A 23,742-nucleotide genomic window follows, 5' to 3' on the forward strand; every position below is an offset into this window, starting at 1 on the left:
CAGTAATGTATAAAACTTTTTTATTATAATGCCTAGATAGCTACACTTTCTTGACATAAAGCAATCAGTTTCAACTACACTTCGTGGTCAGCTTCAGATCATATACTCATTTCAATAGTAACTTGTCGGTTCACTAAATTGTAACTTCCCCACTCAAGTTGTGCTTAAGTGATCTGACAAGTTACAGCAGTTACAATTATATGGCTTGAAGATGATTTGAAAGAGTGTTTGAAACAAGCCACCTTGTACAAAGAAAGTGCTGCAATCTAGACTGTAATAGGAAGGTTACGCTATGTTTTCACATTCAGAATTATTCTTGTGACTTAGCTGTATATACAATTACAAACATACATTCTTGCTACAAGTTTTTAAGAAACTCTTTTTATTTCTGATCCTTCTTTTTGATAGAGATCTTGACCAAGCATGTATGGAAGCAGTGGCAGCATTACTTCGTGGCTTACCTCTTCAGCCAGAAGAATCAGACAGAGGTGATTTAATGGAAGCCAAAAGTCAACTGTTTCTTAAGTAAGTAAATTACTAGTCTTGGATATGGAAATAGATGTAAAGATGTTATGATTATGACTAAATCAGCAGAATATTTGGTTGAAAATACTGGAACTAACTACTGATTTAAAAATTAGAGACAGACAACCACCCACTTGCCAAGGAGCATAAAGTGATACAGTGGTATATGCGCACTTCAAAGATCATAAAACTGCATTGACTCTCAGTAGGAGAAGGGAGATGTGCAGGAAAGGGAGAGAGTAAGAGAAGTATTTTTATACAGTAGAGAGGTAGCCAGTAGTGGCAAAATGTGGATAAATTCTGGCAACAGCCAGAAAATTGGGATGGCATAATCTTAGAGAGAGAAGGTGGAGATAGCAATAAAATGTTGGAATGGTTGAGAAATATCATGGAAAACAATGAGAGGAAAGTGGTTGGCAGAGGAGGAAGGGGAATGATACATATTTGAGTCAGTGTGATTGTGAAATGGAGGATCTGTCAATAGGACAGTTGTGCTGTGTGCAGTGCAAGGGAACTGAGAGGGAGAGGATCAGGGGGGGGGGGGGGGGGGGGGCACACAAATGGCTTTGGTGTTGAAGCAGTTGAATTCATATGTGTTACAGCGCCCAAAATTTTCAACAATCATGAGCTTTGCAGTTGGCCACAGGCTGCAGTAACCATTCATGTGGATAGACCAACACATAGTCATCAAATGCACTCTGAACACTGCAAAGTAATTGCAGCACAGCTACTAGACGATGTGGCTTCTTTCATTCAACACCCTGTTTTTGATTGTATTGGAAATGCATGCATCTACACGTACGTAGGAGGGGGGGGGGGGGGCTGAGCATACTGGACAAATACTGCAACTCATGGAGTGCAGGATTGAAAGCAAGTGTGGCTTAGGATTTGCCTAAGCTCAGAGTGCAATTGAAAATCTTTTTAGTTGGGAGAAGGGGGTAGGGGATTGATGTACAATATCCCTATCTTAGAGCACAACAATGGGGTATCTGTTTACAGAATAACTGCATGAAGACACTATGGCAATGTTGTCAGTGTATTCAGATTATGTGTGTTTGCTGCTTTAGATACAGTGATTGCAGGTGCTAAGGTTCTGGAAACTCTGTATCATGGACTTGTGTGTTCAATAATAGCATAACATAGCCTTTCCTGTAGCACTAATCAGAGAAAAATGTAGAAGAGGCTAATCAAAAAAATGAAAAGAATACCAATATGATCAGCCATCCAACTTATATATTCAACCAACAAAATGTATTTCCAGTGACCTGTGTTTACATTCTAGAAATAGCCCCTTCAGGAGGAAAAAAATCACCTAGAAATTTTTCCTGTAAGTGGGGAAATACACAACATTAGCCTTCGAAAAGGCAAACATTCATCTGGTGAGCCAAAGATTCGACAGAAATCAAAATGGGGTTATATATGTCGGCAGCCTACCCTTCATCAAATTACCCCTATTGATTAGAAACAAAATCAGACACACTTCTTATGTCCTATATACTGTACATCTGCACATTATTAGATGTGTGAATCAAATAAACAAAAAAGATGTAGGAGGAACTTTTTTATGTGAGGTGATGACAGCTGACGGTGTCTAAATACTGGTGGTGATCGGTGTGTTTCAGATGACAGAGATTTCTACAAGGGTTGGAACGTAAATAGTGGCAACTATTTATTCACAACCAATACAAAAGAGTTACATGTTTACACCTGTTATTGTCCTTAAAAGTAGTCATCAGTGTTGTATAGAACCTGCTGCCAGCAATGTGGATGGTGTAGTATACCATTAGCAGAGCCTGTTCTGTTGATGGTGCGAATGGAACAGTCTACTGCCTGTCTAATCTCTGGAACACTTCTGACATGAATGCTACGAAGTGGTTCCTTCATCTTTGGAATAAAATCAAAGTCACAAGGACTTAAGTCCGGGGAGTATGGTGGGTGGTACAGTACTTCCCAGTCCCATCGACCAAACAGGACAGCCACAGCTTGCGCTGTATGCGCCCGCGCATTGTCATGCAAAATTATGGGTGGGTTGCACAGAAAGTGTCACCACTTCTTTCACAAAGCTGGTCGCAGGTGATGCTCAAAAAACGAACAGTATTACTGTGCATTGACAGTCTGCCGTGGAGGAACATAATGCATTAGGATAACATCATCACAGTCGTACACGAGAATAGCCTTAACTTTAGACTGCTCCATTCATGCTATCAACAGAACAGGCTCTGCTAACGGTATACTACGCCTTCCACATCACTGGCAACGGGTTCTGTACAACACTGATGACTACTTTGAAGGACAGTAACAGGTGCAAACATGTAACTCTTTTGTATTGGTTGTGACCAAATAGTTGCCTCATATTAAGCCATCAGAAAGGTTGAGAATAACATTCAAGGTGGTAGCTTATTATGTTGAGAAGGACCATGTTAGGCAAATCTGGGAGTACGTGTTGAAGTTTTGCTGAAGGAGACGGTGTCCTTGCCATAGGTCCATATCATGAGGATGCTATCAATGAATGTGAAGCAGAATAGGCATTTAATTTGCAGGGTAAACTGTAAGGGTTCCTCTAGGTGACCCATGAACAGGTTAGCATAGGAAAATGCCATGTTTGTACCATTGCAACTATACAGTTTCATTTATAAAGTTGCCTTCAGAGGAGAAATAATTATTGACCAGAATTTGATTGGCCAAGCACATTTGGCTGGAGGCAGTATATCAGGATATGCATATTTCTGGACATTTCAAAGACTTCTCTTGAAATATTACAGTTTCTTTATATGCCTCATCTACCTCTTTGAACTTATTCTTAAAACATTGTACCCTGTTCTCATTAATGAGTATCATTGCTTTGTATGAATATGCCTCAGAGATGTAAGATGCTGCATTGTTTATTTCTATTAATTGTGCTTCATGGTCAGGTAGTCCATTAACAATTTGATACACGTTAATTGCTTCAGGTGAGCATTGTCTACAAAAATGTTTTTGAGTAGGGTCCTGCTATCTTTCATGAATTGGAAAGTTCACTACTGAAATCAAATTGAAATAGCCAAATAATTATTCGATTTCATTTTTCCTGTAGAATCTTTTAAGAAATCTACATTGAAGACCACACAAACTACTAACTGTTTCTTCTTGTGTGCCAGGAATCTCAATAATGCATATAGATTTGTCATAAATAGTTGGAAGTTTCCTAGAAGGGATCAGTAGACTGTTACAACTACAAAAATGACTGGGCAAGGTAATTCAAAGATCAGAGGAAGACAAGGATGTACAATCTTTAATAGGACTGTACCTATTAGAGCACTTTTGTATTCGAACCAGGGTTCAGGTTGAGGAGAGATTTACCTACACCTAAATTTAAAGCCATACTGTGTAAATGCATAAACTTGTTTCAGCATTTTCAGGTTTTAGTATCTCTTTATGTGAGGGTAAAAACTGATAGATTTTGTGGCCTCATTAAGGAAGCTGTATAGTGAGTTACTTTACGTATTGTGTTTACAAATATTAAATGTATTATGTAATGCTTTGTGGATGACACATTTCAGTATTAACACATATAGTCTGTTTGATTCCATATAGTTGCCTTTATTTACTTAGAAACTGGAAGTAATTCAGCTCAAATTGACAAATGCTAAGGCTGTATATAAATTTTAAAATTAGGATTAAAGGTTTTCCAGACTTAGTGAAATGGGGATACCATTGTGACATCTTTTAATTAATGTTCATCTATGATTCCAGGTACTTTACTCTATTCATGAATCTTTTGAATGACTGTACTGATGCTCAGGATGTAGAAAAAGAGGTGTCAAGACAAAGGGTAACGGCAGGAAAAATAAGTACACTCCGTAATGCAACAATTCAGGCTATGTCTAATCTCCTTTCAGCTAACATAGACAGTGGACTAATGCACTCAATTGGTAATTCATTTCTTATTACTATTATGAATATAATGCACTAAAAATTTTGTATGGATATGGATAATAGTGGTATAAGTGCGTTTGTATTCTGTCCAAATTCACAATACTACAAACAGAGACAAATGCTCCTAGTTTTTGGAACTATAGAATTATGCAATTAAGGAACAATAATAGGCAATTCACTCTTAATCTACAGTTACTGTGAGCAGCCACAAGTTATCAGTCTCCCACAAGCAAGCCTCTTTCTTTCCTGAATGAGAAATGTATGGTTCTCAAAGTTAGAAGCAGTGTTTTCTATTTTCTAATTGAAAATACTGGTAGTTCCACTTACTGAAAAATAGTGCTGCCCAATAATTCCATTACTTTGTAATTTTAATAATTATCTTACTTGAATCTTCCATTTTATACGGCTTATATTTTGTCTTTCAAAGTAATAAAATTCTGAATAATTTAATGCAGTGCTTTAGTTTGTGTTCACACTGTGTGCCGGGCCGAGACATGTCTGGCCAGGACAGGATATGCGTAGATATCAAACCTGTTTTTAGTTTGTGTTCACACAATGTGCTGGGCCGAGACATGTCTGGCCAGGTCAGAACACGTGTAGATATCAAACCTGTTGTTTTGTATTACGGTGTTCACACTGGCATCCAGGCTACACCAGCACAGCGAGAGCCACCATGCTGGCAAGGCAAGAGCCAACCCACACTATGCCAGCAACATCCAAAATGTTTAATATTCGCGGCATGACCCATTGGGCCATGCTAGCTGGTGGAGCTACGCTTCATCTTCTGCAGTAAACATATCAAATGTCTCCATCTGTTTGTATAAGAAGAAGCACAGCCACTGTTTTGTCAACGTGTTGGTCAAGAAAAACATTTCATGTTTTATTTAATTTTATTTAAAGGACAAATTCCTAACATTTCAGCGGCAGAGCAGTTTTAAGTATTAGCTATATATCAAAATGCTATCTCCTTTATGTGCTATTATTTATTATAAAGGTTACTGTGATATCTTGAATTGATTATAATATATTAGTATAGTCCATGTTACATGAACCACTGTGTGTAGTGTTCTGGCATAAATCATCTCTTCTTGTATGTCTATGCACATGATGAACCATTCCTCTCTCTCTCTCACACACACACACACACACACACACATACACACACACACACACACACACACACACACACGCGCATGCATTTAAATTGTTGTGTGTTGATTCATCCTATGCATGAGGGAGGGGAAAGCATCCCCACCAGATGGCAAAGCACTGGAATGTACAGCATCTCTTAGAAAAATGAAGAAAGTAGTGGGCAAAAAACTGAAGAAGATTTTTTTTATAACTCAAAAAAGACAAATTAGCTATGATTAAATCACACCAAGACATCACCCAAAAGATGATACTTACCACTTCCTGATGAGTCTCAGGAATGCAATAAACTGTCTTCCTCTTCAGAGGCGAATTTTTGTAAAACTTAAATGTTAGGGTTGTGTGTAATGAAGTAGAGGCAGTGAGATCAGTACAATGCTCTCCTTCAAAACAGTGACTGTGCACTGCTTCAACTTAGTTTATTATTATAGACAGTTTTGCTTCTGGTGCTGTACTCCTATGAAAATATGTTCTGTTTTGAAATTTTTATCTGAATGTTCTTCACCTGATACTGAAATGTATTATTACTCATTTTGCAATATGAACAATAGTTTTTCAGGGACATTTCTTAGTTTTCATGTAAGGAGAAAACTCTCTCAAATATCAATCGAAATTCATGGTATATTTCTGAACCACGTATTTCTTATGTGCTTCAAAATTCGATGAGTCACAATAATGTGAAAACAAAACCAACAGAGCAATAAAACAGACAGTGATACACAAATCTCATCCTTTAAACTGGTTTGAACTCCATGAGGATTCAACACATCAGTCATTACTAATTCATTTACCTACCCTGCAGTGTTTGGGGCTACAGTGAACCCACACAGTTCCCTTTCATATAAATTAGAAAAATCAAAATGGAAGCTAAATGGGTTGCTAAAAGATACCTTTCTATCACAGCAACCCATTTTAGTTATAGTTGTGGTTACAGATTTTGAGTTAGACATGTAGAAACTTACAAAAATTATAATGTACACTAAAATAGTTTTTGATTGAAGTGTGAGTGATGAATTTCTAATTGAAGGAGACAGATAATCTCCCACTTTTGAAACAAAATCAGGATAGTGATATATTTGCTTTTGATTGCTCTGTGATGAATTTATTCAGTTTTGTTTATATATGAATTGTGATTAACTGGCTCAAATGCTACAGGAGGAAAGAACTTGCATTATTATACCTTGCCATAAACACCAACTTGTGTTCTGACACCATGAGTGTCTTACAGAGTGAGCATAAGTGTTTTTTTGATGACAAATTGTCTGTCAGATGTCAATTTTTAGATTTGTTTATGCTGACTGTGACCTGTGTTACTAAATGAGATCATCAATATAGTAATCATCTTTTCAGGTGAAATAAATAAGTACCATTAAGAAATTTAGTTGTTTTGAGATAGATTTAGGTAACTGCCCACAGTGTCCACAGTACAGCAATTTTTACATTAAATGAAGTGATTTTGTCTTGCAGGCAATCCTTGTGCGGATTCATAAACTAGTCTTTTCTGTGCCTCATTTGGCCTAGCACCCTTAAGAGGACCAGAAGATGTCCGCATGAGTATTACATTATAATTCTCTGTAAGACTGACAGTGAACATTGTTCTATAGAAAACAAGGAAACCGTCGGCCAGAACACAAGTCTTTATGACAATCTCCCAAAAATATTTTACTGTAGTCCTTAAGCTGTCTGATACTACAGGAAATTTTGTGACTTAGCTATAGTCATTTATCTATGAGTATATTTGCATTAGAAATTAATTGCTTGTGAAAATTCAGGTTAGAAGGAAAACTGTGAGTCATCATTCATTTTTAAAATTATGTCATAAGTGATGAAAAGAAAGCAATAGTCAGACATGACATATATTTCTTTTAAAACAATTACAATAATTATCACAAAATGCACAGAAAAAGGGCTTTAATATCAGATAAGCAGTTGTAGTAGACATTTTCAATTCCTTTAGCTGGAACAACAAAGAAGAATTCTGTGTTAATGAAGCAGATCTGAATCGTTTTTGTTTTGCTGATGACATGGTTGTACTGTTTGCCTCTAGTGCGTGTAAAATTCATCATTGAATGGAAGAACAAGCTTGAAAGTAGGGCAGAAAATCAATTATAATGAGATTAAAATAATGTACAATGAGTACATCAAAAGGAAGGTGGTACATGTTAACAATAAAGTCATAGAACCAGATGATAGCTTTTATTTATTTATTTATTTATTAGAGCAGTTGAAGACTACAACAGGGCAGACAGCAAAAGAAATAAACAAAAGGATAAAATGGCCTGATGTGCTTTTTGTAAACCAAATAGAGTTTTCAAAGCTAAGTTTCTGATGTACCTAAAAAAGAAAGATTGTAATCAATATTTTTTATGGTAGTGAAACATAGACTTCTAATGTAAAAACCATTTAAAAGTTGCTCAGTTAGCAGTGATGGGAATGGCAATAATAAGAATCGCCGGGAGAGGATTGGAACAAAATACATTGGAAGACATAATTGTGACTGTATTAAAAATGAAATGGATGTTTGGTTGAAGGGGGAGAGGGTGTGGATTGTATGAGTTCAGTGGATTGTACACACATCAAAAAAAGTTTTGCATCACCCTAGTTTCCAGAACTCCCAAAGATAGACATTGACTGTGGATATTGTATCACAGACACAGTCCCTTTGACTGTCAGAGTTGTCACTAAACCCACCCAAAGATGTAAACAACCATGCATGAACAGTGCCTATTAAACAGAGGGAATCCGACAGCCGATTAGTTCCAGTCATTCCACCAGGAAGGAGGTACACAGTTCATGTTGTCTGTAGTCCAACCATGCCTAGACGATCAATACTACGGTTTGATTGTGTCCGCATTGTTGCTTTGTGCCAGGAACAGTTCTCAGCGAGGGAAGTATCCAGGAGTCTCGGAGTGAACCAAAGCGATGTTGTTTGGACATGGAGGAGATTCAGAGACATCAACTGTTGATGATATGCCTTGCTCAGGCCACCCAAGGGCTATTACTGCAGTGGATGATTGCTGCCTATGGATTATGGCTCAGAGGAATCCTGACAGCAATGCCACCATGATGAATAATGCTTTTTGTGCAACTACAGGACATCATGTTATGATTCAAACTGTGCACATTAGCCTGCATGATGCGCAGCTTCGCTCCAAACTTCCATGGTGTGGTCCCTCTTTGCAACCACAACCCCATGCAGTGTGGTACAGATGGGCCTACCAACATACCCAATGGACCACTCAGGATTGGCATCACATTCTCTTCACTGATGAGTGTCACATATGCCTTCAACCAGACAATTGTTGGAGATGTAGTTGGAGGCAACTTGGTCAGGCTGAACGCCTTAGACATACTGTCCAGCAAGTCAGCAAGGTGGAGGTTCCCTGCTGTTTTGGGGTGGCATTATGTGGGGCCGACGTACGCCGTTGGTGATCATGGAAGGTGCCATAATGGCTGTGAAATGTGTGAATGCCATCCTCCAACCGATAGTGCAACCATATCGGCAGCATATTGGCAAGGCATTCGTCTTCATGGATGACAATTTGCACCCCCATCATCCACATCTTGTGAATGACTTCCTTCAGGATAGTGACATCGCTCAACTAGAGTGGCCAGCATGTTCTCCAGACATGAACCATATCGAACGTGCCTGGGATAGATTGAAAAGGGCTGTTTATGGACAACGTGACTCACTAACCACTCTGAGGGACGTATGCCAATCGCCATTGAGAAGTGGGACAATGTGGACCAACAGAGCCTTGATGAACTTGTGGATAGTATGCCACGATGAATACAGGCATGCATCAATGCAAGAGGACGTGCTACTGGGTATTAGAGGTACTGGTGTGTACAGCAGTCTGGACCACCACCTCTGGAGGTTTCGCTGTATGGTGGTACAACATGTAATGTATGGTTTTCATGAGCAATAAAAAGAGTGGAAATGATGTTTATGTTGATCTCTATTCCAATTATCTTCACAGGTTCCAGAACTCTCAGAAACGAGGTGATGCAAAACGTTTTTTGGTGTGTATATATGGACTAAGAAAGTTCTTCACTGTATTCCAAGATACCAAGACTTGAATTAATGAAAGGTGGGTAGGTTACATGCAGGAGCTGTGTGCATACACGTAGCTAAGACTGTAATGTATGGAAAAGTCTAGAAGAGGCCTTTATAGCAATATATGAAAATGTTAGAAACGGAAGCAAAAAGTACTGGTTGCCAAACAAAAACAATTGTACTGTAGGAAACAGTAAAAAAGTATTCTGTTTGCATATATTTTACTATGTTTATAAGAATTCTTAAGAATTAAAGCTTCAAAATTAATTTTTCCCTTGTGACAATTTTTTGTTTGTTTGTTAATTATGTGTATGATGTGATAGTTGCATATGTTGCACTTCTGAATCATGTGACATTCAAAATATAAGAATTTCTTCAAATTTTTGTTAATGTATTTTATGCATTACATGGCTCTTTTAATCCCAGAATGGAGTTACGTTTTTTTCCCCTCTCCCCAATACCTAAACACCTATACACTTCCTTTTAGTTCTGTGCATTCTTCTTTTGGATCTGCCAGTTCATGTCTTAACTGATAAGAGCTCCTGTCTCACCTTTTGTAAAGCTTTTTATCAATTATCATTGGGGAGCCATGTTTTTATTTATACTTATTTAATTTCACCTGCATAGATCTAGGCTACAACCGTGATTTACAAACAAGAGCAGCTTTTATGGAAGTTCTAACTAAAATTCTTCAACAAGGAACAGAGTTTGACACTTTGGCAGAAACAGTTTTGGCAGACCGATTTGAACAGTTGGTGCAGTTGGTTACTATGATTAGTGACAAAGGTGAACTTCCAATTGCTATGGCTCTTGCCAATGTTGTCACCACATCACAGATGGCAAGTATAATTCAGTTTACGTATTTTAACAGTTGTTAGTAGCGCATTTTATGCAGTTGATGTACTGTAACTTCAAGTCTCTGTTCAAAGGAAGTTTTAGTGCTTTCATTATACCTGATTATGACTTTTAATTGGATTTAGCTTTACGCATTTATTTTATTGAATCCACATGTTCAGCTAGAAGAAAACTTATCCCTTACTCTGTATACTGGTTTTCATTTGATAGATAATATTTTTAAAGATGTGAAGCAGAATGAGAAAACGATTGGGTGAGTGTGTGAAGCAACTCATGAAGTTCATGGTTTAGTAGGAAAACTGAAGATTATATCCAGAGCTGTTGCAGTGAAGGAAAAATCAATCCAAATCCTGGCCAGGACAAAGTACAGATGTTCTTTACTTCATGTTTATCTTGAGCTAAAGTTTGGCATGGCTTTAGCTTTCTTCAGCATCTATGTATATATAAATTCTCTTTCGTAAAATTATGAATAGGACAACGATGCAAGCCCAATTACCTCAGTCAGGAAGAACACTACCAGCTATAGGTTTCTGTTTACGTTTATTGTCTACAACCCAATCAATAGTGTACAGTTGATAGTGCATAGTGAACTACCATCATACATCCCCTCCAACACTTCTTCTTCATCCACATAAGGTGCCTGCTAAGAATGGTTTCCAGTGGGTCCCATTTCACATCCCAGTGTAGCACACAGTTTTAGTTTACTGAAACATTTATGAAGCATAAATGTTTGTTAGATAATGGAAATACAGTATACTTTCAATTATTTGGGGTAAGGTGGGGGAGAAGATGCACACATAATCGAAAAACATGAATAAGCAAAACGTTTTCAAACATGTATTCAAGACTATGTCTACTGCGCAGGTAGTAGCAGCAGCATTGGTGGCCAACAACTGCATACATGGCTTGGTGCAGTCATCTTCCACTGCTAGTCCGGCTTAGAGTCCGCCTGTGCCCCTAGTGGCCAACAACGACAGTCCCCATGTGTGCAGTGTGCGCGCTCTCTCTCTCTCTTTATGATGCATGTTTAATCCGCAGAGCAGATAATCCACACACAAATAACCGGAAATACACTGTACTCTGATCCAAGTCTTAATCAGATTCCAGGGAAATGAGTTTCTCTCTCTGTTTGTCTGTCTGTCTGTCTCTTTTTCTCTTTATGATGCGTGTATAATGTGCAAACCAGATAATCCACACATGAATAATAGGGAATACACTGTACTTTGATCCAAGTCTTAATCAACATGCCAGGGAAATGAGTTGATTAAAGTTGAAATAGAATGCGTCAAAATTCATTTTCAAGTTAGATATCGCAAGTGATGTTTCTCAGTGGCCAAGATTGTTAATTCTCTGTGTTACTTTGCCAGGAGACAAAAGCTTTGAATTCTGAAGGGCTAAGTGATGAGGTGGTGGGAATATCCTGATCACCAGACTAAGTTTTAATGTCCTAGATTAAATCGTAAACCCCTCCACAATTTCATATTGAGTGAAAGCATTCCTCACTGTTCATGATAATCTGCCCATTGGATGTGGATGTGAAGCTCGGTGGCCCTTTTGGTGCCAAACCAGTGCAGCGAACTATGTCTCAGGACTTGGTTTTTTCCCCTCCCTTTCTTGCATTCCATACTCATTCATAACAACTTAAAACATGATTAATCTGTTCATTCTATCTCCCATTCGTCAGTCCATGTGTCCTATGGTACATACTGTGATCCATGTATCTAACAGGACAAGCTATCAATGCTCTGCTTCACCCAAAACCAGCCCTCAACTCAGGATAGTGTACTTTCTCTGTCCCTGTTCTATTTTATGTATCCATTCACTTTTTAATACTTCCGTTATATAACAATAATTATTTGGTAAAATTGAAATACAACCCACCTCTCCTACTGCAATTAGGAAAATAATAATTTCGCTCAAAAGTAACCATTCACATGGAATTGATGGCATTTCCAACAGAGTACTAAAGGCTTTTTCCCAACAGATAAGTAGGATTCTCAGCCACATATGTAGTAGCTCACTGAAACAGGGCATTTTTCCAATTGTACTGAAATACTCTATTGTTAAACCATTGCATAAAAAAGGGGATAGGTCTGATGCTAACAACTACCGCCCAATCTCACGTCTGACAGCTTTATTCAAAATTCTTGAAAAAGTAATGTATTCAAGAGTTTTGTTGTTGTTGTGGTCTTCAGTCCTGAGACTGGTTTGATGTAGCTCTCCATGCTACTCTATCTTGTGCAAGCCTCTTCATCTCCCAGTACCTACGGCAACCTTCATCCTTCCGAATCTGCTTAGTGTATTCATCTCTTGGTCTCCCTCTATGATTTTTACTCTCCACGCTGCCCTCCAGTACTAAATTGGTGATCCCTCGATGCCTCAGAACATGTCCTACCAACCGATCCCTTCTTCTAGTCATGTTGTGCCACAAACTTCTCTTCTCCCCAATCCTATTCAATATTCAAGAGTAGCAACCATATTTGTAACAATGAAATACTAACAAAATGTCAGTTTGATTTCTAGAAAGGCTTTTCAACACAAAATGCTATATATGCTTTCACTGATCAAATAGTAAACACAATGAATAACCAAACATCACCAATTGGGATATTTTGTGATCTCTTAAAGGCTTTTGATTGTGTGAATCATGACATTCTTCTAGATAAGCTTAAGTATTGTGGTATGAGTGGGACAGTGCACAATTAGTTTCATTCATATTTAACTGGAGGAATGCATAAGGTTGAAATTAACAGTACAAATAGTCCGCAAAAATCAGCAGAGTCCTCTAACTGGGGAGGCATCTAAATGGTGTCCCACAGGGTTCAGTCTTGGGTCCCTTATTGTTCTTAATATATATATTAATGACTTACCACTCCGTATTCATGAAGAAGCAAAGCTAGTTATAGTAATCACACCCAACAAACAATAATCAGCTGAGAAAATTGTAAATAATGTCTTTCAGAAAATTATTAAGTGGTTCTCTGAAAATGGACTCTCGCTAACTTTTGAGAAAAGACAGTATATACAATTCTGTATATGGCATAACACCATTGATAAATATAGACTATGAACAGAAGTCAGTTGCTGAGGCATAATATTCAAAATTTCTTGTTGTGTGCATTGGTGAGAAATTGAATTGGAAGAAACACATAGATGATCTGCTGAAATGGTTAGCTTCAGGTACTTATGCTATTAGGGTTTTTGCAAATTTTGGTGAGAAACGTATCAGTAAATTAGGCTACTATGCCTATTTTCATTCACTGCTTTCATATGGCATCATATTTTGGGGTAATTCCTCATTAAGAGAAAAAGTATTCAGTGCAAAAAAGCTGGAGCCCACGCAAGCCCACCTAGCAGACATTTATTTAAGGACCTCAGGACGTTCAGAGTAACTTCGCAATACATACATTCACTTATGAAATTTGTTATTAATAACCCATCGCAGCTCAAAAATAACAGCTAAGTGCATAGCTACAACACTAGAAGAAAGAATGATCTTCACTATTCAGGGTTAAATATGACTTTGGCACAGAAAGGGATGAATTATGCTGCCACAAAAATCTTTGGTCATATGCCAAATAGCATTAAAAGTCTGACAGATAGTCAATCAAAATTTTAAACAAATTAGAAGAATTTATGAATGACAACTCCTTCTACACAATAGATGAAAAAAAATTATTTTGTGTAAAGAAAAGTTATGTTAAAGTGACACATTCCACATCATTACAAAATGTCGTATTCATGATCTATGGAACAAGTATGTATATATGTATGTGCGACTGTCTTTACTCAGTGGAGCGTCTTCACTTCTTTTAGTACAAATGGTTGTTTTTGTTAATGTCTCACTTTCATTCTGTTTGTATAGTGACTGATTTCAACAGTAAGTTTTTTTGCACTCTTCACATGCAAAGAGTTTCTGCTTCAATTATTAAGAAATGGTTTTGTGATAGATGCCTTTTGTTTTATCTCATTTAACGAATATTGTGTGTGTCTCCCACATTTTTATGTTCTTAGTGATCTTAAATCCAAATTTCTGCATTAAATTGCTTATTCATTTCTTTAAATATTATATAATAATCTCTAGACAAACACATTTCATGTGAATTAAAAACACTTCCTTCAAAATATTATTTTTGTGAACAAAGATAGAAATAAAAATAATTACATTTGTGAATGCTGCACATGCACACACTGAGCAGAATATCTGTTTTGTTTTTACACACCAATATGTCATTTTTCTGTTTCCACAGAATTCCTTACATTCATTAATATTGCAATTTTTCATGCTTTATGGTTATTTGCAGACATTCTTGTGTTGTCAGGTTTAGTCTTGGATACTGTAGTCTTCCTTGCATGATATTTCAGTGACATGACTCGTTGCCTTCATCAGGTGCTGCCCGAGACTAGTCGTTGGATGGAGTGTGCCCATAATTTGTACTCTCTGTCTTCATGCTCTCTCTGTGGTTTATTCCCACAGGCACTATCCTCAAGTTTCCATGCTGTCCAATGCTCTGCCTGTGGTCTACTCCTGCAGCCTTCACATACCGTCTGTGGTCCTCTGCTGCAAGTGTCGCCCTCAGGTGTCTGCATCATGTAATGTTCTGAGTATAATTTATCCCTGCAGGCACAAACCTTGAATATTCTGTTTTCGGTCTAAACTAACAGGTTGCTTTCTGTTTGCAGTTTGTTGTCATTTGGGTTATCCAAGGACAATTTGTTTCCAGGCCAGTCCACCTGGCAGGATGCTTGAGGCTTCTGTGCTGATGAGATTTGCATTTGTTGTGTTTTTAAAAGATACAGTGCAGGACACCAAGCTTTACTCAGCTAATAGCCTGTGTCCCAATTGATTAGGTTTTCTATTAGTCAAATGTCAATTGACTCCCTCACAATGCTGTCCCAATTTCTGGCCATTTGGGTCAGCATTCTCGTATCTTCATGGCTCATGGACTGATCAAGTTCCAAGCAGTGTTCGATGGCTGACTTGGTTACTTGTTGCAAATGTGTGTGGCAGTGTTGATTGTGGCATCTGGTGTCAACAGTTCTTGTAGCTTGTCCAATATATGACATGCCACTTTGGCACTTATACTATACATTCTTGGCTTTCATAAACCAAGGTCATCTGTATCATTCCACAGTAGGGCTGTGATCATGGCTGGAGGACAGAGCACACACATGAGTTGTATATTCTCAGTTCCCTGCTGTTTTTGGCAGAGATAGATCCTGCATAAGGAAAATTGGCCACACCCTCATGTTTATCTTGTCCTGCTCCCTTGTCACATGGTCAAGTGTCTGGGTGAGTGGTCTCCTCAGTCTGCTTGGCAGTGTGTCCATTTATGTAGAGCATTGTATGTGGATGTTTCTTCTCTGACAGTCAAGCTGTCTCCATCTGATAATGAGTGTGCCCTTTGGACCAGGATGCTCAGAACCCATTCTTCTGTGTTGGGTGATTATAGCTCGTGCCTCTAGATACAAATCAGTGTGTTTTGGTTTGTGATATACACCATGGCCAACAAACCACATGCTTACTGTTTGACCAGCACATCTAAGAATGATAGCTGACCATCCTTTCCCAGTTCCATGATAAATGTTACTTTCAGGTGACTTGGGTCTAGGTATATTAAAATCTCATTGAGACCGTTCCTCCAAGGGACCCAATCAGAAACTTGTGTTCCTCATACCTGAAGAAACATGTGGTTTTGCCGGCCGCTGTGGCCGAGTGGTTCTAGGCGCTTCAGTGCGGAACCATGCTGCTGCTATGGTCACAGGTTCGAATCCTGCCTCGGGCATGGATGTGTGTGATGTCCTTAGGTTAGTTAGTCTTAAGTAGTTGTAAGTCTTGGGGACTGATGACCTCAGCTGTTGAGTCTCATAGTGCTCAGAGTCATTTGAACCATGTTGTTTTGTTCCTTGATGTTTTCTATATTTCTGCCTTGAATTTCTCAATGAATAAATTGGCAGCTGCTGAAGAGAGGGCACTGACCATGGTTACCCTGTCAGTCAGTTCGGAAAGCTTGCCATTGTGTAAAAAGTATGTAGAGGTTAGTACATGCCTGAAAAGGCCCATCAGAGCATCCTCAAACTTCTGTGCAACCAGATCCAAAGAGTCTTTCAGTGGATTATTGGGAAACAGAAACACTACATCAAAACTGACCTCAACTTTGATATGTAGACCTGTAAGGCATTCTATGAAGTCCACTGAGTAACAGACGTGGTGACTGCATTTCCCAGTTTTATATACTAGGTGACACTGCTAGACACAGGCGAACAGTGCAATCAGGATACTGCTGCAGACTCTGTCTAATGCATTGTGCTGTCAGAAGCACATTTAGCATAAACAAAACAAATATCATCACCTAATTTATCTTCATAATGAGTATCAGAACAAAAGGAATGCTATTTATTTATTGTAAGTTTATAGCAAGGTTCCTCACACACACTCCCAATATGTTTGGTGACCATTTTCTACTGAAACCTTATGTGCATGCTTCTACTGCAAATACAAAAGACCAAGTAGATTCCTGTTGCCCACATAGATCATATGGAGAAGATCATAAAAATCAAAAACTTATGGAAGCATAGTCTCAAAGCAATGTTTCCATTCTTTCATCTTTATTTATGGTGTTCTTAATTGTTGTCTCAATTTAGCACATACAAAGAAGTAAACATTTGTGTAATACTGATGATGTTTTCGTAGGTGGATCAGTCATGTTTTGATGTGCTCTCACCAAACATGAATAATAAAATAAAAAATATGTACAGCTTGGTTATGTAGACAGCTTTCAGGATTTAAGAAAGCTTGCAACTGAAACTTTTGCTTTGGGTTACTTATACTTCATGTAAACTGCAGATTTTCTTTCTAAGTGACTGAGGTGGTTGGTGGCAGTGTAGACCACCATGGGGATCAGAGATCCAGTTCTACATAGCATTCAATTTAATACTAGGGAACTATTCTCTTCTGCACTGTCACTGTGGAAATTCTAAATATAAATCATCAATAAGCTTAGATCGATAAAACATAATAACAGTTTCAACTGATGCTTCTTTTGGGGAGTACAGAAGCATTTCATTGTATCCTATACTTGAAGACATAATGCCTGAGGACACCAAGGGCACTTTTAATATAATGAAGAAAGACACGTTTAGTTATCTGGAGTACCAGTTTGACTCTTGCCAGAGATTTGTGTTGACATAACGAAGGCCTGTTAGATGAGTTTGTACAGCGATTATCAGTCTACTGCAGTGTGTAGATCGTTGAATGTCTTAGCAACAGCACAATCACCCTAAAATCATGTTTAGAAAGATAGAGCAATGTTCTTGGCTCAAAACTGAAGTGGCACAAGTTCGGAACACGCAAGAATGTTTCTAAGGACTGCGTGAAGCATGTGGTGATGCAGTATTGCCATGTAGCACAGTTGCATGTTGTTTAGAGGATTCAGATTATGCACAGATGCTGTGAAGGATCACCCCCGCAAAGGACGAACCCACATGGAGGACAATACTGTTCAACTCCGTGCTTCCTTCTTGGACATTGATCACCGCTGGACTGACATGAGTTGGCAGCAGAAGTTGGAATATGCCACAAAACTGTGCTCCACATTCTGCATGACATTGTGGAGCACACCCAGATTGCAGCATGTTGGATACCCCATGAAATGTCTGAGGAGCAACAATGACACTGCCATTCCATTGCACAGGATTTGTTGTGCCAATACCAAAGGGAAGGTAACGACTTTCTTTGCTGCATCATCACTATCGACGAAACTTGAAATGCCAGTCCAATGAATGGAGGCATCCCGGTTCTCCTTGTATACAGGTAGTGTGTGCTACATCAGTTGCTGTGAAGATGATGTTCATTGATGGGGGCAATACTGCATCATGCTGTATCACCAAGGGTGACAGTAGACACTGCTTACTGCTGCACATTCCTGGAACACCACCTTCATCCAGCACTCAGGTGAAAGCAACGACATTTCAAGGAACAGCACCTCATTGTTCTGCACGACAGTACACGATGTGACACTGCTGCTGCTGTCCAAGGACCTCTAGTGCTGCTGCCAATGGGAGAGTCTGGAACATCCGCCATATTCACCCGACACAGGTCTCTGTGATTACGATCTCTTTGCCAAAGTGAAGGAACCACTGAGAGGGATCCAGTACAATGTCAAAGATGACATTATCCATGCCATAGGGCGGTCACTACGGGACATCAACAGAAACATATGTGCATGTGGTATGTGGTGACGCCTCCGGATTTTTGGCCAAATGTCATAAATAATGGGGACAATTATATTGAAAGTGTGTAACTCTAAGTACCTCTGTCAATAGAGTCATTTCAGAGAAAAATAATAATTCTAATTACTTTTTATACAGCCCATATATATATGGTGGGGGGGGGGGGGGGGGAGTGGGGAAGATATTGTACCCTATGTGTACCAAAATATCACAAAAAGTGCTGTGCAGCACAATAGCTGTGATATTGGTCACTGCTTCACTACATGGGACAAGTTAGACTCATCTTCCAGCACTAGTACCACAGAACTGTATAAATGGAGGCACGCTCTACAGAATGTGGTTGGTTCTTAGAGCCAACCTGATTTTAACTTATGCTAATTTTCCCTATTTTAACATATCGCCTATGCTGCAAACGATTTTTGGTGTGGTGTTTTGCGAAATTTTCTTTTTTGCTGCTTTTTCTTTTCTTGGATAAAGTCTTATATTTGCTTTATTTGCTCTTTTTTACCCCCAATCACCATCAGTGTCTGATGCAAATTTCTCTTTCCCTCTTCTTCTTCTTTTATTTCCTACACACTGGCATCCCTCTCTGATACACATTATTTTCAAACTTGTCAGTTATTGTTAATGTTATTGTGATATTCTTTTAGTCCTGTTGTGCTGTTTCTTGTATGATACAGTTGTGAATCTGTACTTAATCCTGATGAACTTCTGTTTTCCTTGGCCCTCCCCCTTCCCCTCCCCCTCTCCCTCTTTCCTGTTCTGTCTTTTGCCAGACGAAGAAGCACCAGTTTAAAAAAAAATTAGAAATCCATTTGATTTAGTATACAATTGTCAATTTTATGTACCAACATAAAATATGTAGCAGATATTGTGTAAAGCAGTCTCCTTTGCTTTTGAATTTTTGCAACGTATTATTCATCAGCATCACAAGTCTCTTCACATTGTGTATGCACTTCACAGCTGACAATCAGCTGGTAGTAAACATGAACATTTACGATTGGCGCAGATAGTCATGTTTATGATCATACATAATACTTTTACATTTGACATGCTGATGTGTAGTGATTTTCATTGTAGAGGAAAGAGCATATGCAGTTTGAAGAGACTTGTAGCACTGATGAATAATATGTTATAAAAATTCAAAAGCATAATATCTGATAATGACAGCTTAGCTGTGTTGAAACCAGTCATCCAATAAAATGCTTTCTTAATGGTCTTGGCTTGTGAAGTTTTCTTCAGTTACTGTACATCGCCCCCAGACTGACCATGTCAGGAATATATAAAAAAATTTATATTTATAAAGATGTAATTTTGTTATATGAATCATTTTATGGCATATTTCAGGATGAACTGGCTAGAGTATTTGTTACATTATTTGATGCAAAGCACTTACTATCACCATTGCTATGGAATATGTTCTACAGAGAAGTTGAAGTGTCTGATTGTATGCAGACTCTTTTTCGTGGGAATTCTCTTGGCAGCAAAATCATGGCATTTTGTTTCAAAATATATGGAGCTAATTATCTACAGACACTTTTGGAGCCTTTGATAAGGCCATTATTGGAAGATACAAGTCAAAGTTTTGAAGTAGATCCTGCAAGGTAAGTTGCTTTCTTGTCTCCATTGTCTTAAAACTTTGTACTGTCCTAAAAAAGCTGTAGTTTTGTAATAGACACAATGGTAGTTGACATGTGTGAATAAAACAGAATTGGTCTGTTAATTTAGAGTTAAAACTGACTAAAATTAGTTACTTTTAACTTCAACTATAACATGATCCCAAGTTGTGAAATAATATTTTGCATATTTCTGTGTATATTTGATATGTGGAATATACTGAGAAGGCAACGGCCTGTTAAGATTTCTTCTCTCGTCAAGTGCTAGTTAACTGAATGATGGAAACCATATCCATCATTCAATGAGCATGCCAAAAGAGTGCATGATTTTCAAAATATTGCCCAAAGGATGGTTGTGTAGTTTGAGAGCTGCAGCGCATACCTCCAGATTGGGAGCCAACTGGATCACTATGTATCAAAGTAAAGAGTCAGAATAAGGGCTTACGGGTGCTCCGTTCGAACAAGTAAAATTGCATCGGCGACACAGTACTTGTAAATCAGTCACCCAGGATGCAATACGACTAACCATTTTCCTCGTGGTATTGATGAAATCTGTGTCGTGATGTGACCACATGGAATTATTGTGAATAATAATTTGAAAGCAATGTGCACATTTCCTCAAATGTGGGTGGAACTGGATTTGGCAGTGGAGCCAACTTCTTCAGTAAGAAAAATGTCTCCAGAGAAGCTCAAGAAAGGAAAAGCAACCATTAGAGAATGTCATTGAGAGACCCAAAAGCTAGTGATGTGCTTTTCAGCCACTTGTTAATATGATCTCAGACCTCTTTGTCGTTGTTAAAAGGCAGAAATGTGGGTGGGTGGCTCTGTGTCAGCGAAGATACCACTGCCTGTATTGGGTGCAATTGATCCTTCAATAGCTGAATTTCCTGATGGAGCAACTCATTTTGCTGCCATTGTTGCTGCTGCAGGAGCAGCTGTTACTGTTCCCTGTGTTGCATGAGCTTGGCGGCCATAGGTAACCATGTACCTTATTTCCAGTTATGGTGACCAAGATTCGGCAGACTTCAGAAACTATGAAGGATCTTGCTGCAGCTAGACAAACTGGTCAGTGGTCATCAACACCAGTTCACTGAACGTCGACAGGGGGAAAACAAGAAAGGCAAAATGGACAGTGGAGACAGCATGGCAGAATAACAAAATCCTTATAATAAATGAATATCAAAGCCTAATACATAGCAAAATCTGAGAATACACCAAAGGTGTGTATGACAGTGCAATGGATGCACAACTGAAGGCAGGGCCATGCCACTACTAGCTTTACAGTGCGGTTGTAAGCGCTAAGTGGTCAGTAAAGTGAACAAGACCCTGTGGCATCACAAAGCTGGTGTTGCACAGATGTTACTACCAGGTACCAACAGCATTTTCTAGTGGCCGTCATCGAGTTTTGGGCTCTCCAGCATGCTTTCAAAATATCCAGGCCAGGATACCAGATTATGAATTTAGCCTAAATGGATAAAGAATGAAGTTTTTTGTTGAAATAGTTAAAAACGTTTCAGGGATTAAGGTCAGAATGCATACCATGTCAAGACAGTCACTGTAGGACAGTGCATGATGGGAATCCCACTATAAGTGTACATTACAGCTGTGGTTTAGTGTACAAAATGTGCAAACAATAGAAAAAAAACATGTGAGATTTAAATATGATATTATTTGCAATTTTAATAGTACTGAAAAATATGACAAGATGCTTGTTATTCTCTCACTTCTCATTAGAAATATTCTGAAGATAAAATTGTCCCAATGTTTGTAGAAACACTTACAATTGTTGTAGCAAGCTCCAGTATTTGGCAAGTGGCTTTGCATAAGATAAGTAGTTTAGATGGTAAGTAGTTGTTAGTATTCAGTTGCTGCCATTACCATAGATTAGACAACAGAGAGAAACTGTATAAATCTGATTACAAGAAGTGATAGCGCATGGCTTATTGGATGTAAAGCTGGAAACTATAATAAAAATTATTTACTTACAATACTTCATTAGATTAAAATGTTATCATTTATACTATAGCTATAACTATGTCTCTTAAATGCAGTAGTTTTTTCACATAAACTAGAGATGTTTATCAACAGAGAATGCATTTAATGGCTCTCATTTGTTAAACATTTCCTCTTTTGTCACAGATTGGACTCCACTGAAGATATTGAAGAAAATCGGAGGAACCTTATAGCTCTTACCCAAAAGGTCTTCGATGCAATTGTTTCATCTGCTGATAAGTGAGTTACATTTTATTTTAAGTAACCATTGATTGTGTCAAACTGAAAGAAAAGTTAATTTTTCTTATTTAGTTGATAGTCAGGCAAACATATCAGAAGAATCAGTAAAGCTTATCAATTAAAGGGTTAAATAAAGTTCAATACTGCTTTCTGACAAATGTACACTATAGATTCAGTAATTTATGTGACTACTCTGAATTAAAAAACAAAATGATGTATAAAACGTATGATCATGTTAATTTTCAGCTTATGTTGGTTCTCTCACCACAAACTCAAAATGTTCGCATTTTAGGGCAGATTTCAGTTCGCATCTGTAGTCAGCATGACTCAGCTTGTCTTGTATGTTCAACAGTAACCTCCAGCAATGAATTTCAAAATATGAAACTCAACATAATCACCTGAAGATGGACATTAGCATGAAACTAGTTTTGTTTTTAAGTAAACCACTTTCAGGTGTGAGTGGTAGTGGATTTCCTTCAACTTTACTCTTAGAGGAACAATCACAGAGTTCAACAATATCTATTATAGATAAAATTATATTGTATTAACTTGCCCAAACTTAACGTGTAAAATATCTGCCCAAAGATATCCACACACTGAGTGTATGTTGTTGTGTTAAATGGTATAATATCCAGTGACTCCAAAACTTCTTGACATGAGGATTCATGGACAGTCGTGGTGAAAATCAATCCAGTCCTAAGACCACAGAGAATGTAATTTTATGTGGCATCATTTTCAATCATTCTTTGAACATCAAGTTAATTTTATTTGGTAGAAGCTGTCATTAGGCGTCCACATCAGCTTCTGTTTTTAACAGAAGTTCCTGTGTGCCTAATTTGCTTGTACCAAATCATGAATGTGGATATATTGAAAAGAATCTCCAACTGTGACCATTAAAGGCAGTAAGGAGTCAGAAATTCTGTCTCGTAATTTGTAGTTCTCTCGAGTTAATGTTATTTTTGATACAATAAAAAAAAATCATTGCACAGACGTGCTCCCATTTCAACTTCATGAGAGATGGTGACTGAATATATGATGAGGGGAGGATGGCAGTGAGGACCATTTCACCACTTCTGGAAACTACACACCATTAAAATGTGGAAACATAGAATATATTAGATGCCAATACTGTGCATCTTTCTTGGAAATGCATGAATTTAA

General features: G+C 38.1%; 1 protein-coding gene across 2 annotated transcripts in view; it reads left to right on the forward strand.

The window, feature by feature from the left end:
• LOC126178807 (neurofibromin) overlaps positions 1 to 23,742 on the forward strand; it is a 474,179-nt gene that overhangs the window by 166,525 nt on the left and 283,912 nt on the right. For both annotated transcript variants that reach the window (XM_049924560.1, XM_049924561.1), the window contains 5 exons: positions 409 to 525; positions 4,258 to 4,436; positions 10,274 to 10,485; positions 20,081 to 20,337; positions 22,489 to 22,581. In XM_049924560.1, coding sequence (XP_049780517.1) covers positions 409 to 525; positions 4,258 to 4,436; positions 10,274 to 10,485; positions 20,081 to 20,337; positions 22,489 to 22,581 — 858 coding nt within the window. The remainder of the gene's footprint in view (positions 1 to 408; positions 526 to 4,257; positions 4,437 to 10,273; positions 10,486 to 20,080; positions 20,338 to 22,488; positions 22,582 to 23,742) is intronic.

The sequence above is a fragment of the Schistocerca cancellata genome, chromosome 1, assembly GCF_023864275.1.
Source record: "Schistocerca cancellata isolate TAMUIC-IGC-003103 chromosome 1, iqSchCanc2.1, whole genome shotgun sequence".
In the NCBI taxonomy this organism is placed as follows: domain Eukaryota; kingdom Metazoa; phylum Arthropoda; class Insecta; order Orthoptera; family Acrididae; genus Schistocerca; species Schistocerca cancellata.